The sequence below is a fragment of the Opisthorchis viverrini genome (assembly GCF_000715545.1).
Source record: "Opisthorchis viverrini unplaced genomic scaffold opera_v5_1, whole genome shotgun sequence".
NCBI lineage: Eukaryota > Metazoa > Platyhelminthes > Trematoda > Opisthorchiida > Opisthorchiidae > Opisthorchis > Opisthorchis viverrini.
The window spans coordinates 8,002,483-8,019,566 of record NW_008751657.1 but is presented as its reverse complement, the minus strand read 5'-3'; the positions used below and the strand labels follow the sequence as shown (position 1 = coordinate 8,019,566).

General features: G+C 43.6%; 1 protein-coding gene across 1 annotated transcript in view; it reads right to left on the bottom strand.

Moving 5' to 3' along the window:
• The window catches only part of T265_00137 (hypothetical protein), a gene marked incomplete at both ends in the record, with an annotated part of 25,117 nt that extends 19,616 nt beyond the window's left edge, over nucleotides 1–5,501 (bottom strand). The window contains one exon of the mRNA XM_009163794.1: nucleotides 5,493–5,501. Within this exon, the coding sequence (XP_009162058.1) occupies nucleotides 5,493–5,501 (9 nt within the window). The remainder of the gene's footprint in view (nucleotides 1–5,492) is intronic.
• Nucleotides 5,502–17,084: the final 11,583 nt, after the last annotated feature.

Sequence of the window (17,084 nt, the reverse complement as noted above, 5' to 3'; positions counted from 1 at the left end):
TATATGTATATATAAAGCCATAGAGTGAAAAGAAGAGAGAAAGAGTGGGTGAGGGAGGGGACCTAGTGCAGGCTCACCTGAGGGAACAGTGATTACGGTGATTGCCGCATTTGGAGGATCAACAGATAGACACTAGTCATCACAATCCCATACATATTGTGCATTTTGATCATGCACACCTATTGAATTGTTTGATACGCGTTCTAAGGCCCATAGTGGCCACATCATTATTACTGATAGCAACATCAAATGAAATTACTAGTGCTTCAATGATATGCTAGAATGTCAATTTATTAGTGTAAGGCCTGTTACATTTTATCTGTTGGCTCGAGATGGCTGTGGTTAAGACACAAACTTACTGACCGAAAAGCTGTGGTTCGAACCTAACCTCAGCATCCCGACTGTTCTTTATTAGGCTTGGGCAACCTGGCATTATCTGAACCATCGCGCCTCGTTCAAGTGAAATAGCAGAGAGGTAACGAAAAGGTGTCACAGCTTAATGTTATCTCTTGGTATCGAGCCCTGCTATAAGTACACAGTTCGGGCCCAAAGCCCACTACTCAAGTACAAAAGAGAAGATGCTGAGCATACGAGAAGGGTTGAGGAATTTGTCTGGAGGACACAGAAACTATCCTATCGCATAATGCATGCGAGCTTCGCGTCCACCAGATTCCTGCTAACTCCAACAATTGCCATCAACCGTATCAAACTTTAGGTCGTATAGCTGAACTCCGGGGACACCGTCTGGGGTTGCTTGGGTTATCTTTGGATTGATCCACACGGAGTGTAGTTCATTTCTTGAACGACTCAGAGCACAACTTGGACCAGTACCAATATCAGAACCAGCTTAATCTGAACTCATAGCTACTGCATTTCACGGGAATCAAAAAATGAAATGGTTCGAACGCCGTCAGTTGAAACCGCCAAAACAGATTCAAGTATCTTTGTACTAGCAATGGAAACCCGACATTACCAAAATGATGCGAACCTCCTGACGGTTGAATGATAAGGTAGTTTTATTCCCTCCGCGATTCTCGGGTGACCCTCGCAGATGTTATGAACCTCTTCCAACTGGCCAATCGAAAAGTCGGCGGTGATGAAGACCTGACGCCCAAGGTTAGAGTGCACACATGCATTACTCCGCGGTCAGAAGCTCCGGTTAAAGCAGTGCATCCCATGTATACTTCCTGCCTAGGCAAGTGATTCACGGCAATCGACTGAGGTCCCACTCACCTACTCCGAATGAACACGAACCAAGTTCGCGCCCGGAACTGTCCGGAAATTCGAACATACAGTGAATTGCTTATTTTGTGCAAAAGTTAAAAATCGGAGTCGTATTCCGTGTAATTTGATCCCGCTTCACCTTCATCCTGATCTGCCTGCTTAACAGCAGCACCTCTAAAGCCCAAGGAACATAAACATCAACCGTGTTTATTGACGTATGTTTACCAAGCAGGTTACGATCGACATTAGACGCGCCAGTGAGAATTTACGCGCTTGTATGTTTCGCTATTAGGATCCTGCAAAATATTTTACATTTGACTTTACATTTTCAAGTAGTGTTGCCAGTAAGCAAAACAAACTAAAGTAATGGATTGCTCTTTGATACTATAAATTGCTACAGCTTTACACAATGATCTCATGAGCCCTACGAAAAAAAGACGGACGTGGAGAATCAATATAACATTGGTGCTCGATACCAGCCACATGGGCGATAAATTGGACTCACCCAGTCTGCTTTGTCTTCAAGTTTGTCTAAGATCTCTTTTACTTTCGTATTTCTCTGCATTAGTTCCAGCAATACGCGCACCTTATGTGGGGATGCAAACAATGTGACGTTGCAGGCCTTGGAAATTGAATAGTCCGGACTTTATGCGGACCTGGACTTTACTAACACCGACGTAATTTAATTTATCTTCAGTCCGGTTATCAAGTTTAGGGGATTCAGGATCATAAAACATAAAATTGGCCGCCGGCGTAAAAAGTCGATAATTGTTTTGAAACACACTTATATTCGCGTAAATATCATCTATTTACTGAGGGCTAACCTGGGTCCGAGCTGAATCTCTCGTTTATGGTGTTCTTCAAATGAATGTAGCATACAAATTTTCCCCTATGTTTCAGTCCCTCTTTTCAGGAAGCAAAGTTCCTCCTCGCCCGCGAGGCAGACGACAACATAACAGAAGCACAGGATCTGACTGACTTTTCAATTTGACTGAAGTTTTTTTTCCCGACTCTGATGGTCAGTGAAGAGTATGAAGCAGAATGGCTGAGGTCACTGTGGAACAAATTTCAGAGAATTTTAAGAGATAGTTGACATTTCTGCCTGCTGGTAAGTCGAAATTTCAAACGTTGGCCGCAATCAATTCGGGATGGATGGTTGTAAATACCTTTAAGTGTGCGAGTGGTATGTTGTTTGATAAAAGTTTATTCCCTCTCATATTTAAGGGCCTAGATGCATTCCGGGAAGATACCAGGTCAGCAGGTGTCTAACTTCAGCTTAAAGTTGTCCAGCTTCGCGTCTATTCCACTTCAAGAAGTAACCCTGTCTGGTGGTTTATGACCCTGTAAGAAGACAATCATCGGCGCAGTAGGGTTGACCAGTTTAGACCTGTAACCTCGTTCTTCATGGTGTGATACAGAAGTCAGTCTGCTAGTCCTCAGAGAGCCTTGGTTGGTTTAGTGGGGACCCATTTCGGCCGGGGCCGAATTAATGAAAATAAGTTGAAAACTTTCAGGGGATAGTTATATTGTGGGGCTTTGCAAATCACGTTGATGCGGTGGATTGTTGCTTGACCTTTCACAGAAATGCCGCGTCCTATTCAAGAAATAACATCGGGCTGCTATTCTAAATGGGGTCTTACCAGGAAGCTGCTAGGTGACCCCAAACATCCTGAATTTCTAGAGGTTCTGTGAGCATGAGAGGACATCATATCCGTTTATGCAGCTGCAGCCTGATTCCGTAATTTGGAAACCGAGGTCTTTAGACTGGCACGCGCGGAGCGACCCACGGTAGACTTCAGCCCATCCAGCTGTTCCTGACCTGTTCCTGTACCGATACTCCTCCGTCAAAAGATAGTATTCGTTAGATCTGCACGCAAACGCTATCCCAGGGTTCCAATATGCGTTGCGTTGGTAGCTCCTGGGTTTGTCCTTCCAAAAGGGAGAGTTTTAACATAAGAAACTGGCGGTACACCGGATCCATTCCCGTTGTAAAGCAAAGGTACCAGCACATCAGCGCAACGCATTTCAATAAACCATACCCGATAAGCTGGAACCAAGGTGAATCGAGCTTGCAGTAAAAAAGATACGGGTTATTCGTGGCCTCACAGAACCTAAGGTTATACTCATGTATTTTTACGCCACCTTTGAGTTTTATCCCGAACGCCACCCCAGATTTCTCCCGTTCTCAATTCCAAAGATATATCCTATTTCAGGAACTTCAAGTAATCCTAAGCATTTCAGTTTTCGATAGATGTTCGATGCTGTTGTAATTCAAGAGCTCGCGACTTTCATGAGTTGTTTTTTTCATTTTGCAAAGGAAACAAAAGTGCGCAGCCCAACGGCTTAGAAAAATCATTAGTCAACCCATTCAAGTTCGGCCGAGTAGCCGAGCTAGCCTGCAAAATGCATAGCTTAGAATATCGTTGGGTATATCAAGCCCAGAATTGCAAACACATGGTCTCACAGGCCCCATTTTTCGAATTTTCCGTTGCTTTTCCCCAAGTTATTCCAGCTCACGATTACACAATTTAACATGAAATCTTTTGAACACAACGCTCTACTCACAACAATACAGGGAAGCTCACGACAACACACAAAAATCTCCTCTTTCCTGAGACTCATCATGCAATAAATCACAAGCGGAGGCCATACTGCGGTCCACGAAACCACTTAGGGAATATCTTGGCTTTTAGGGTGATAACATACAGAATATATATATATATTGTGGATGTTTTGTATTCAGGTTTCGGAAATACTATAATTTTCTATCAGTACAGTACCAAAAACGTGTGTGCAGTATTATCCAGTTCGTCATTTCACTTGAAATTTCATACGTCAAAGACTGTGGCAAGGACTTGAAAGCGTGGCCGATGCCAACAAGCCTTGAACTCCAAGAGGTGACTTTTAGAGCAGCACGAGTAGAAGAATCATCATCAAGTTGGTGGCAGGATAACTAAGTAGAAGGCTATGGTTAAAACCAGTATTTGACAATATTTCTATTTTCGTGCTCATCCGCCCAGCTGCGCACTGCAAAAATATAAATTTGTTGACATCGTGACGTAAGGATCGAAGCGGGTCAACTTTACACTTATGGGTTGGTACTCCGCCTGGAATCGCCATGCGGCACCACAACCCATGAAAGGCACAAAATTATTGCTGCATGAAAAGCAGAAATGTTTTGAAACTAGGAAAACACCTGATTCTGTTTATTGTCCAAACATTCGTTGTTGGCAATCTTGCGGGCGGCCAAAGCAAAGACTGTCGGGAAAGAAGGAAAATTATTTGACGAGCAGAATATGCAAAACCTTTGTTTAAGCCTGATATAGACTAGGATGACTAGGCTGCAGTGTATTTTCATCCTTCAGCTGTATTATAATCTCATCCTCAGATCTGATGCAGCCCCTGCCAATTCGTTAAACATTGTGCATGTTTTTCTACAATGTGGTGCTATTCAGCTGATGTGACAATTTCCAGATAAACCAGCTCTTGTCCATCATCTAAAAAGTTCCATCTCCTTTATTCTCTGTCTGTCTGCTGTCCCTCACCACACTGACAACTATCCGTACAGGCCAGCCACTCTGTTGAGATCAACAGTGGCATAAAGTTTTAGCGCTTTCTGACTAACTCAACTCGTATCTCTCTATCCTAAATAGTCCAATGACCGGTCTCATTACTCGTTATCACATCGGTTGACCCTCGATCTTGACAAAATTACGCAACTTGCCCCTCTCCCTGGCCTTAGGCCTCCTGATTAACAGACAATGTGTGCAAAAAGTGAGGCCCCGCCTTCATCACGCTTGCTAGCCTCTTACACCGCTACCTGTGTGAAATCGAGCAGGACCCCATTTTTGCTGCTTTATTTTGTGCCTCCCATTCTAAATATCAGTATATTGGCGAGTTTAGCCAGTCTAAGCGTGGTAGGCCACTCAATACAAACGCTGTTTTACTTCAGCTCATCTAGCGACCAGTCGTCACTCTACTTATTTTGATGAACTCAAGCCTTTCTCCTCCCGCTTAAATCTGTCATCTGATACCGCTGTTCACTCACCAGGCACTGCTGATCCCATCTCAGTCCCTCCTCTTCCACAGCTTGGATCTTCAGAAGTAGATGCTCCAAACCTTCCTCCTGGTCTTTGTTTTACATTTACATGGCTCTTCAAAAAAACGGAAACTATATTTGTCTGTACATCGGTGTAATTCGCCTTATGTTGCCCTCTGGCTGATCCAAACCCTGCAGTCGACAGATTTCACGTCATATGTCCACCCACTTCAACCATGACATCCGTCACATGGGTGCCCAGAAGCTGAAGTATGTTAGTGCTGTGATGGCATTGATAGCCATACACGCTCTGGCGTCACGCCCGCAACTATTTTTCTCAAACTCTGGACCCCCTCTTGACCTGTCACAACTCTGGTGGCGGGCAAGTGGCCTCAATCACCTCTGGGACGGGTTCGTTTTCTCAGCTTCGACCACCTGAGTGTTGCGCTGCGCTCCCATCTTGTCTCATCCACGAAATTGTTATTTTTATACCGTTGTCGTTCGGTCCGATGTGGGATTACCATCTTGCACTTACAAGAAATTAGTACCACCTATTACCCTCCGACGGTGACGCCAGTGCTTCTATTCAGAATAAGTTTGCGCCATACTTCTGAGTTCCTGATGCCATATTCACCTAGAACCCTTACCTAAGCTTTTAAAGGCACGGGCCAACTATCCTCGCCCAAATTGCCCCCACAACAGCCTCCTTTTTGGTCCAAATTGGGCAACCAGATCACTTAAGTACCCTTTTATCTTTTTTGCGCCCATTCCCCGTATCTCGGAACTCGCAATTTTTCATCACTTAGCGGGCGCGACCCGTTTGAATTTTTTCCTCTTGTTGTGTTGTCGCTCACTATTTTGTTATGGTAGAGGTCTGGTCTTGCCTCTGTTGTTATGTTCCTTACAATCTGGAAAAAGTCTAACGGTTGCTCCACCATCTCCAATATTCCCTACCTTTAGGCCGTACCGGTTTTGATGAGACCCCTTCTATGTTGGATGATGCCAACTTTGATGGCTGCTCCTCTGGTTCCTACAACTGACGCAATTCGTACCAGTATTCCAACCTTACCACTACGATTATCCTGGATAGCAAGCCAGTCACTTGCTCAACCTAAACATGATTAGTATCAGTGAAAGCAGCAGAGCAAAACGTTTTGCCTGGTTTAATCGCACCACCATGAAATTCCCAATAATTTTTAAATATGTGCATTCCATTTTTGTGGTTAGTTGCTGCTAAGTGTGGTTTGTGAACTTCCCAAAAGATTTCGACCGAGGTTTTCTAATGGTGAGCGTGCCTAGATGATCAAAACTTTTCAACCACAATTGATGGCTGGCATCCTTTTTGACCCTGAGCCATTAGGGTACAAGCAGCTCTGTGGGTCCACCGTGCACATGTTTCACAAAAACGTTCATAGTTGATAGATAAGGGGCCCAACAACTCTGAGACTTTAGGATACGCAGAGATAGCTACACAGACTTATGAGTGAAACTTCTGAACCAGTGAGAGCTCCAGATATATTGGATCACGCTCGCTTTCGTCCTATTTAAACATGTAATGCCAGGGCTCGTTTTCTCATTTAAATTATTCAGTTTGGCGGCGATACTGCATCGTTCAAGTCTGGAACTCATACCAGTAAGGGTAGAATTTTTTAAGACAATTGATCATTGACCGCGTTCATCCTTCAAATCCACATACGTGGTACAATACGTTAGAAATATAACATGGTAGTTTTTAACTAGAAGCGGTCAACGTAGCAAAGGTGAGATCAACTAGGACTGTTAAGTTTTTAACTGAAGCGACGGCAGTGAAATGAGCATGACAAACAATGTACTAGTAAAGTGTGGAGGAAAGGAGACTTACAACAGAAATATGAATTTGGTTGGAAAAGGAGTAAACTTACCTATTTTGAGGACTGTCATCAACATTTGATGGGACATACTGGACAGGCAACGTTTTTATGTTGCGCAGAGCCGAATGATTTATGGGTGGAACGAGCTGTTAGTGCGCCTGAATAGCTAATTACCTGGAGTTTTGGCATTCATCCAGCTGACTGAGATGGAGCCTTGTGTGCGAGTCACACCCTATTACTCGAGCTTGCAGGAATATAGCGAGATGCGGGTGGGTAATCGGACCGAGTACGGCAGTCGCTGTACCTACACCGTGGCATCGTAATTGAGTTTACGGATAGCCATGCACATGTGTGTAATGGGAAAAGCTACTGAGCATACTAAATGTACTTAAGTATCCAAAGGTTAGTTAAAGAGTTAAGAAGATGTGAGGGTTTTCCTGAATCGACTCTGGCCGAAGAAGTAACGGCTGTAGTAGTGTTGCCATCCGGCCGGAGCTTTGAAGAAGACATCCAGAATGGGGCTCAAAAGCGGAGAAAGCAAAAATCAGTTAATGATTCAGAAGAGTATAAGATCCTACGAACTGTAGTTATGAGTACTAGGGTGAATGAGGAATGACAACAGGTGACGAGTGAAAATGGAACAGCCGCGGTGAACAAGAGGAACATGTAAGAGCTTGTGGTGCGCTGCTTGAAACATAGCTTATTGTGTCGTTGTCCATGAACCTGGTCAAGGGGACAGAGGAGTAAGAAATGGATATACGCGAGTAAAATTGTCGTTCGAGCACAGGTGGTTCTGTGACCAGTTCGAGAGTAAAGATGATTAACTGCCGGGCAGTTTCAGAGGTAGGTCCGGAAGCTTAGAGTTTATCAGAGATGGATAGTAAAATGGCCTAGTATCACCTTTGCAGAAAGTGTCGTGAGAGCTGGAGAGGGGGCCAGGGCGCCAGTTTGGGTCTACAGGGAATAGCGGCATGCATGTTAAATAAATGTATATATATGGCATTACATGGTGTGTTGAAAGAGAGGCACAGCCGGTTCAGGAAGTTGGAAAAGTATAAATGACTTTATGCGTCAGAGCATATTATGGCAATAGGGCAGGCATGAATCTGGGGTGCTTTGTCATCTTGTATGTAAGGAAGTTGAGGAGATCTTGGTGTGGTGCGATCAAACCCTGTGGGATGGGTTGCAGGACTTGTGGAACAGGCTGGCTTGCGTGATAATTGGTCCCATACTTCGTGGCCCAAGCTGTGTATCCAAATGCAGGAAATAGCGTGACCCCTCCAGCTACGAAGTGCACATTACCTGACGTAATATCTAAACGGTGGCACCGAAAACGGTAACTATGGCCCCTTAACTTAGAGAATGGTAAAGCATGACACAACAGTATGAAACGTAACTGATTTCGATGAGACGCATTAAGAAATTTTTTGAAAAGAGATAAAATTATGAGAGCAAACATTTCAGTCTAATGAGTGATTTCGATATCCCTCTCGCGGGAGCGGTTAAAGTCTAGCTACTAGTGTGGCGCCAGGATTAATTCATCTAGAAGCTGAGTGACTGCCGTCAAAGATGTATTGTAAGAGGATGGAGCCCCGATAGCTTATATTTTGCAGATAGACGGCAGCACTGATCATTTTATTGAACCCCAAGATTATTGTTAAATATTCCAAATTTACAGAGCTTTGCTTATCTCACTTGCTTTGTGGAAAATTCTACTTCAAATTGTACTTGTTTACAGTCTTCATGCCTCCCAACTACACATGTGCATCCCTCCTCAGAACCTGACATTTCGAAAACTTAACGCAAGTTTATGGCATTTGTGCACTTATACTAAATACGAAGTTGCCGTACGCTTTTGTTAGCCACTGCTTCTGCCGGGAACATTGCAATGATTTGTATCCAGCATTTTATCCGTGGCTGCCACTACTGATCTTCACAACCGCATGCGGGATTCATTGAGCAAGGGAAGCAATTTTTGCATAAAAATATGGCAGGTTTCAATGAGTTTAAGTAACTCAGCCATTATTCGAAGATTTCGTCATCTGAAAGGAAATTGGCCAAATCATTTTTGATGCGAACCTCATTTAACATCGTGATTACAAGTGGTCACTGCCCAGCTGGACCTTTGTCTTCGCGGTAGTTTTTGCGCATGACTTTTGTGATATTTATGAGGTCCTCTTCAAGTTTCCCTTTAGGAAATCATATTTCAGGGTGTTACGAACATTTTATTCTCCTCGTGAGAATCCATTGTGACGTCACTGCAGTTAGCTAGGTGATATGCCATCATCGAATGGATCTGGCAGATTAGTCACAAGCACACGGAATAAAACACCCTTTGAATTTTGGGGAACAGCTTTGTGACCACCGCCGTGTTGAAATGTCAATGGAGTTGATTATAATCTACTTACCGCAATGCCTCTTCTGCGTGTCCACACCACCCAGTTTATCGTTGAAGTGCGCCACCAACGAACCCAAGAATACCGCCATTATTTGCTGGTCTTAGTCCCCCATAATTTTATGAATGATACTTGCATCATTATCTGGATGTACTGCGTAATCGCTGAGCAAAAGTAAACTAAGAGTGATTTGTTACTACTACATCGGCTAGCCCTTGGTTGCTAGGTCAGCGAGCAAAAACATGCCCTTTCTCTGGGTGGCTTAGCCTATGTTACCCTCCTCTAGATTTTTTCTATTGTTGGACGCCATTTTACCTGATAAACCCGAGAGTCACTAGCATCCACTTATCTCGTCCCAAGCTCTCTTCTTCTCAGACTTCAAAAGTCAACAGTAACTGTCCCGAAAGTTCCGTCTGACTGTCGTTTATTATGACTGGCCCCGGTTTACACCCGCATCGCCCTCCGAATGAATCAAATTGTCTGTGACTATATCGGTTCGCTCCATCAGTAAGTTCCGTCTGACTGTCGTTTATTATGACTGGCCCCGGTTTACACCCGCATCGCCCTCCGAATGAATCAAATTGTCTGTGACTATATCGGTTCGGCTCCATCAGTACCCTCATCCAACCCAAATCCAGCCACCACAAGAATGTGCATCTCCTATCCGATTACTACAACCCTGGCATCCAGTACGGGGCTGCCCAGAAACGAAGCGTGCCAGTGCAACGATGGCATTGCACTTCTATATCCAGTGTGACTGCACTGCAGCAACTATATTTGACATACTCTTGAGTGTTCTTTTTATTTTACTGGCGCTTTTATTAAAACCATGGGCAAATTGCTTATTCGGCCCCAAGCGCCTCTGTGCCGTGTTCCTTGTAATCTGCCAAAAACTTCGTTCGGATCTAACTGACAAGACAATTGGTACCATCATTGAACCAGTCGTATCTTACGTCCCATCGTCCCGGTTTGTCATTTTTTAAAATCTTGATAAGCATATCTTTCTGGTTTCGCTTCTCTACCCGTTGCGATGCCGCCCGCCACATTCAAATTGTAATGGCACGATTGTGCCTCAAATGGCAGTCTCTTAAAAATGTGAGAAATATAACCATTCCTATTAATAATATTAGGAGAACCATTATAAAAATCATTACCCTAGGCTGAACTCGCCAATCATAATGGCTTCAACTAGTGCGTACTAGTGCTGAGCCTTCTGCGAGCCAAAGAACATAGTCAAGATGGCGGAACCGCTATCGATGCTTTAAGCCTAACGACCCGTTTAAACTCCGTTGGAACGTTACCTGTTTGACTCACTTTCTCTGTTTTTCCAAGCACAAGCGTGTTTCCTGTAAATACAGGAGGATTCTCGGCAGAGCTTCCACTAGGTCTAATAACAAGACTCAGTCATGGAGAATCCTTCCACATTTCCGGTTAGTTCTGCTTAGTAATTCAGTTGTTCTCTTCTGTTCTGAGGACTGTACCAATTATTCTGATCAAAGATTCTTCATACTCCTAAGGACACACGACCTCAACTGTTTTCAGCCTAACCAATTAGTTCTGCTTAGTAATTCAGTTGTTCTCCTCTGTTCTGCGGACTGTACCAATTATTCTGATCAAAGACTCTTCATACTCCTAAGGACACATGACCTCAACTGTTTTCAGCCTAACCAGCACTTTCTGGTAAGAAACTACCTATTTCTAACACGATTCAATCTGGTTTCTTCCCTCATTCTACCATCTATGGATTAGGCTGGCTTTCCTACCGCACAAGCACACTCGGTTTTATGACGGTTGATTCTTTTAGTTAGAAACTGCTACCCTTTGGTCTTTCGGATGCCGACATCAAAGTGTCTGTCCTCAGCTAGCTCACACACTCGCCTCCAATGAACTCGCCCCTTTGTCACAATTTTCACGAGGTAGTTCGTGGTGACAATCTAGCGCCAGTTACGGCATCATCCGATGTGTGTTGAACCACACACATCTTCAGATAACTTCCCACTATCTGCCATTATTGAAGCCCGCGGTGGGTTTTGTCACGTCACCCTTTCTAGTTGTACCGCCATGATCATTAAATAACGGTTTACTAGTCACAGGAGAGCGAAAACACGAGCAGTTATATCACCTTACAGACTGGTTTGCACCCATTAAAGTAGCAGAAGTTTGCGCAATTCTTCATACTATGTGTGAGGATTGACTGAATATGTTTTGGGTACGTAGGTCGCGTTTCAAAAGTTTGGAACGTCGCACCCATGTGAGCAGCATTCTGCGGCTAAAGTTTCTTGAATGGCCCTCAGTACCCACAACCCGTAGAACCACCAAAGCAACTGCCGATCACTTTTGTCAAATGAACCATCTATAGCCGGATTGGCATTTTTCTAGGTAATACCAGTTTGTTTTGCAAGCAGTTTTGAAGTTTTTGTTTGTTTTTAAAACAATTCAGATTGGACGTTTGCTTACAAGCCGACGCTTGTGCTTCCTACACGTCATATCAATACCAAGCGTTTGTGTCCCGTACGTATTGTGGATGCTGGATAGCACGCGTTTGTGTGGGTAGGCTGTGGTTACTTTAGGGTGCGGGTGGGTCAGCAGCTTAACCTGACCTATCTGAGTAGCCGAGGACTTTTATCTATGCACGTGAGTTTCACTGTTGTCTTAGGGTGTTAACACATCCTGCGCTTCAAACTTATTTGACTACAGCGCACATCTTTGATATTGTATTAAGTGACAGTTTCCAGGGTGCTACCCCCACAACGCAGGTGATCTAAAATCGATGACCCCGTGACCGTTGGCTCTGGCCTACTGCTTTAAGCCAGATCTGTAGCGAATATGAGAAGAGAATAGTGTTTGTAGATCTTCTTCAGTATACGACAACTTAATTTTCCCTGACAAATTGTAAGACGCCCCTGAATAAATGGCACGTCCTAATGAAATTAATTTCGTGTTAGTTGTGTAAAAAACACGGACTTTACAGTAGTTTTGTTCAAAAGAACATTACGAACAGCGCTTTTTGAGTTCAAAAGACAGAAGAGTTCGCAACCACCCATTCAGGCCAAGGTAGCATCACCAGACTCCAGTACAGAGTCGAGTCATCAGCTAATTTGGCGCCAATTAGTGTGCTGTAGCCATAAAAAATTGGGCCTCGTTTCGCTAGATGAATACCTGAAATATGCTTTGATTTTCTCCCTTGCTTTCAAAATGCAAAACAATTTCCCATTTCCCGGGAAACAATTGCAGTCGCCCGATTTTACTTTTCACTATTTTTAGATATCATGGGGTTTGACAACGCTGAATCTAGCATGCATAATTACTGAAGCTTATAAATACTACATACGACTTCTACTTACCTGAATGCAGTGTTGTCACATAAACATAATTTTTGCCGCTCCGGGCAGTGTTAACCTCCACCGTTTTTAAATTAAGTGTCGCAAGACGCCATGGTCATAAAGTATCACTGCAGCGAACTAATAGTGAAAAATTAAAAAATGGACATCTGTCTTCTAGTGTGTAATAATGCATATTTTTGTGGATGGCAAGCGTCGCTAGGTCTGATGTATCCGTTATAACTATATGCATACATGTTTGTTCATGATTCGATAACGATAGCCCGCTCTCAGCACGCTCATTAGCTTGAATAGCTGAAATTAGAAACAAACAAGCAGCTTTAAAGAATTGAGCTAGTCAAGCGTCGCTAGGTCTGATGTATCCGTTATAACTATATGCATACATGTTTGTTCATGATTCGATAACGATAGCCCGCTCTCAGCACGCTCATTAGCTTGAATAGCTGAAATTAGAAACAAACAAGCAGCTTTAAAGAATGAGTTTGAGATAGTCATTTTAATAGTGATTCCGAGAAGAAGAATTTTAAGAGTATTCTTTTGCGTTTGAGACGCCGATGCATTGTTTTTCTCTTTAATCCTGGGAGGGATAGACAGATCAAAACTAGCATTAAAAGAAAAGTAGCGGTGGGCTTCTTCACATTGAGATTTTCCGTGGCCTCAGACCCTTCCCATTTGAAGAACGGCTGCCAGCAAGAGACCGCTGTAATAAATTGTATGATCGGACCCATAATTATGTTGACACCCCAAGCGCTGTAACGCCTAAAAGTTGTTTTCGATTTACCCCAAGCAGCCGGCGCAGAGAGCTAGGATGCCTTGGAAGTTCTGACACAATCGTATCCTCTGCGGATGATTTGACTTCCAGCAACGGGACGCTTGTCTTTTACACCCTGTGGGCATTATGAAAAAAAGCCCGTGGGGGTTTTGATTCACTTTTGGTTTATACACTCTGGGCTAAGCGGACAGGCCCAGGATACGTTGGCAAGACTTGCGCACTAAACTCATTTTTATAGGAATACGGCGTCCGTTTATGGTCCGTGCAAGAAAGCCCATACGGTAGGCCTGGCAACACCAGCTTCTGGCCTTTCAGCTGATTTTTGCAAAAATGTGCGGTTTTAACGAGTTTCCAGCATCTAGAGGAGCAGGTCTTTTAAGAAATAACATCCCGTTTTGTCGAAAAATTTCGTGCGTACTTCGAAAGTATGAGCCCAGCAAAGTGCAGTGGCACACCAAGAATGGGAATCAAGGTGACTGACTAAATGAATTTTACACGAAATTGAAGGCACATGGAATACAACCCGAAAGGCTGACGCACTTGTTCAAATAATACCAACGGGCTGCAAGCACACATGAGAAAAAGTTGGTTCCCAGGAAAGATGGCACGCCACCACGGACATGAGGGTTCACTACTAAAATGGCTGGGGTTCAAGTGGAAAAATGTATGTGATAATCCAGTCCCAGAATGTAGGATTTCCGTCCTCAAAAAACGTAAATTTGTCGCAACTGAAAAATGTTCGACGGAAATATGAGGTCACCAATATTTAGACACCCGCATTCCCACGGAAGCATACTTTGTATAAAAGAATTTTCGACACGAATTTACCATTTACCGGCGTTGATTCGAAACCTGCGATCTCCATGGAAGACGCAGTTTTGCGTAACTTTGTTTGAACGTGCTGATAGTTAGCTTTGGGCACAGAACACGGGTCTCTAATGTCTGCCATATCTTGCCGCCCTAGACGCACACCCAAAATTCTCCTGAAACCGCATTTCGAAAAAGGGAAACTTTAAAATGAGTTTTTAGCATTTGATGGTAAATATTCGTGCGTCCCCAAAATTCTCCTGAAACCGCATTTCGAAAAAGGGAAACTTTAAAATGAGTTTTTAGCATTTGATGGTAAATATTCGGGCGTCTTAGATCTCCTCACGCGGCTACAGTTTTATTAGAGGTTGCTTAAACGAACTCTGGGTCTGCTGTGAGCGCTGAATTCACATTTTAGTGGCTGTTGGCGGATGTTTTCTATTCTTAGTTAAGACCGAACAACGCCAAAATATGTTAAATTCCGGATTCGTATCTTATATCACGTGAACCGGTAACAAAATCCGATTCGTTGACTGTCCGTGACCTTGAAATTTCGTTCGCTTAAGCAAAATGCAACGAGCAACACGGCATTCGAAAGTGCAAATGGATTGGACTGATTCCCCGTTAGAGTCATAACCTCGAGAACTCCAGAGTTTCGGCAAAAATAATTTGGGTGTGAAAATAGCATGGCGTGACGTCTTTGCGGGGGCAATGAAAGATTCTGTTGGAAGTTGGTATTTACAGGTGTTCTTTGTTGTATTGGACTTAAAAATATTTTGCAAGAATATTGAACAATAATTGTGGCATCCTTGTCGCTGCAAACGCAAAGTTGAGCAAGCATTCGCGACTAATGTAAGAAAATTTCCTATCGTTCCAATAAACGTACAGCTAGACAAATTCAAAGAGTTGATCGCATCCAGCAAGTTGAGTGTATTCCAAGACAGTATTACACGCTGCATTCCGGCCCCATGTAAGGTTCTGTTTAAACCTTCACAATGATCCCCTGATAGTGCCTGAGTGTAACTGGTGGTTTCGTGGGCAGAATATGTAGACGGTATGACATTCTGGCCGGTACTTTAGAGTTTTGGCAGAAATTCGGCGGAGCAGGGCGGCTTCGTTGGTGCATATAACAGGCTCAGTTGGAAATTACCAGCGATATGGCGAACTGCGGGCAAGTCATCAGACTGGGCACGCTAGTTGCCAGGCCGCCATCGAAACGTCTTGCCAAGTTTAATGGAAATGAACTTGATGCATGATTCAGTCAGCGATTTTGGGTAGCTGATATTAATCAAGAAAGGCCAGTATAAGACGAAATAACCTTGAGCCCATTAAGGGTGTGCCACGCTTCACTGCCGCCACTCGGACGAAGCAATAAACAGTCCTATCCAGGTTTGCGATTCAAAGTTGGAAAATGCATCATAAATGCCCACTAGATGGCGCTGGGGTATAAGTTAAACTGCGCCCGGTGATCACAGGCCTCTGCAGTCAGGCTGAAATTGTTAAACATCACGGTGAGTCGATATTACCCGATTTCGAACGCGGTAATGGACATCCGGTTGGAGATGTTACGAAATGGTGATGTGTCGATATATGAATATGAAGGATTTGCACTATGTAAATGGTGCGCAACCGATATTATAGCTGGTTGTGTAATCGCATGCGAATTCGGTAAGAAAGGGTTATTAAAATTATGGTTGAAGCAGACTTTTCTTCGTAGCTAGGTCTTGTGACCGAGTGGTTACCCGGAAGACATCTAGGAAAATAGGACTATTGTGTAGTTGAGTGTGTTGGGGAAAAATATGGGGTAAGATTGCCATCAGGGACACCTCGTGAAATGGTTTAGTGACGTTCATTTAGAAAATAGACCGCAAGCTGCAGAGTAAAACAGGTAATTAGTTAGGAGCATACCGACAGGGTACATGGGTGGTTGTCTGATATTACATGCAGTGGAAAATGGCTGCTAGTTACGTTTGGAAGTTGGCTGGTTTAAGAGTAATTGGCAGTTCGAAGTATTTGCAAAATTTGGAAGTTGGCTGGTTTAAGAGTAATTGACAGTTCGAAGTACTTGGCGACAAAAAATGGATAAAAGCGTGAGGTCCATGATCGTTTTGCATGCTACAGCGATCAGGTAAACCCGGAACGACGCATTAACAGCCTATAAAAAAGGCCAGATAAATTGTAAAACGAGTCGCTTCAGAGGCGTTACACCGTGTGAGCTGCTGTTACCAAGGAGATAAGCGACAGCATTTTTATTCTGCTATCAATAATGTTTTGGGTACAGGAAGGGAATTTCTTGGATTTGTCTGGTTGGATGTATAGTTCAACGATAGGAAATCTATTTTTCATAAGTTGCAAGTGGTTGCTGTACTTCGAGTTTGCAGCGAAAAGGGCGCCATAATAATTGTTCAGTACACTTGAAAAATTTTTCAAATCCAGCAGGAAACATCTATAGAAATCGACTACCCAACAGAAACTTTCACTGTCTTCACAGAGACATTGTGCTGAGCCGCCGACCCTCAGACGTACACCCGGAATTTTTTCTGAATCCACAGTTCGAAAGAGGGAAAATTTAACATTGAGTTTTAGCATTCGATGGTATTAAGTTAGCTCTTAAGATCGCCCTGGGTGGCTGTTTGGGCGGTTGTTTGAGCGTAT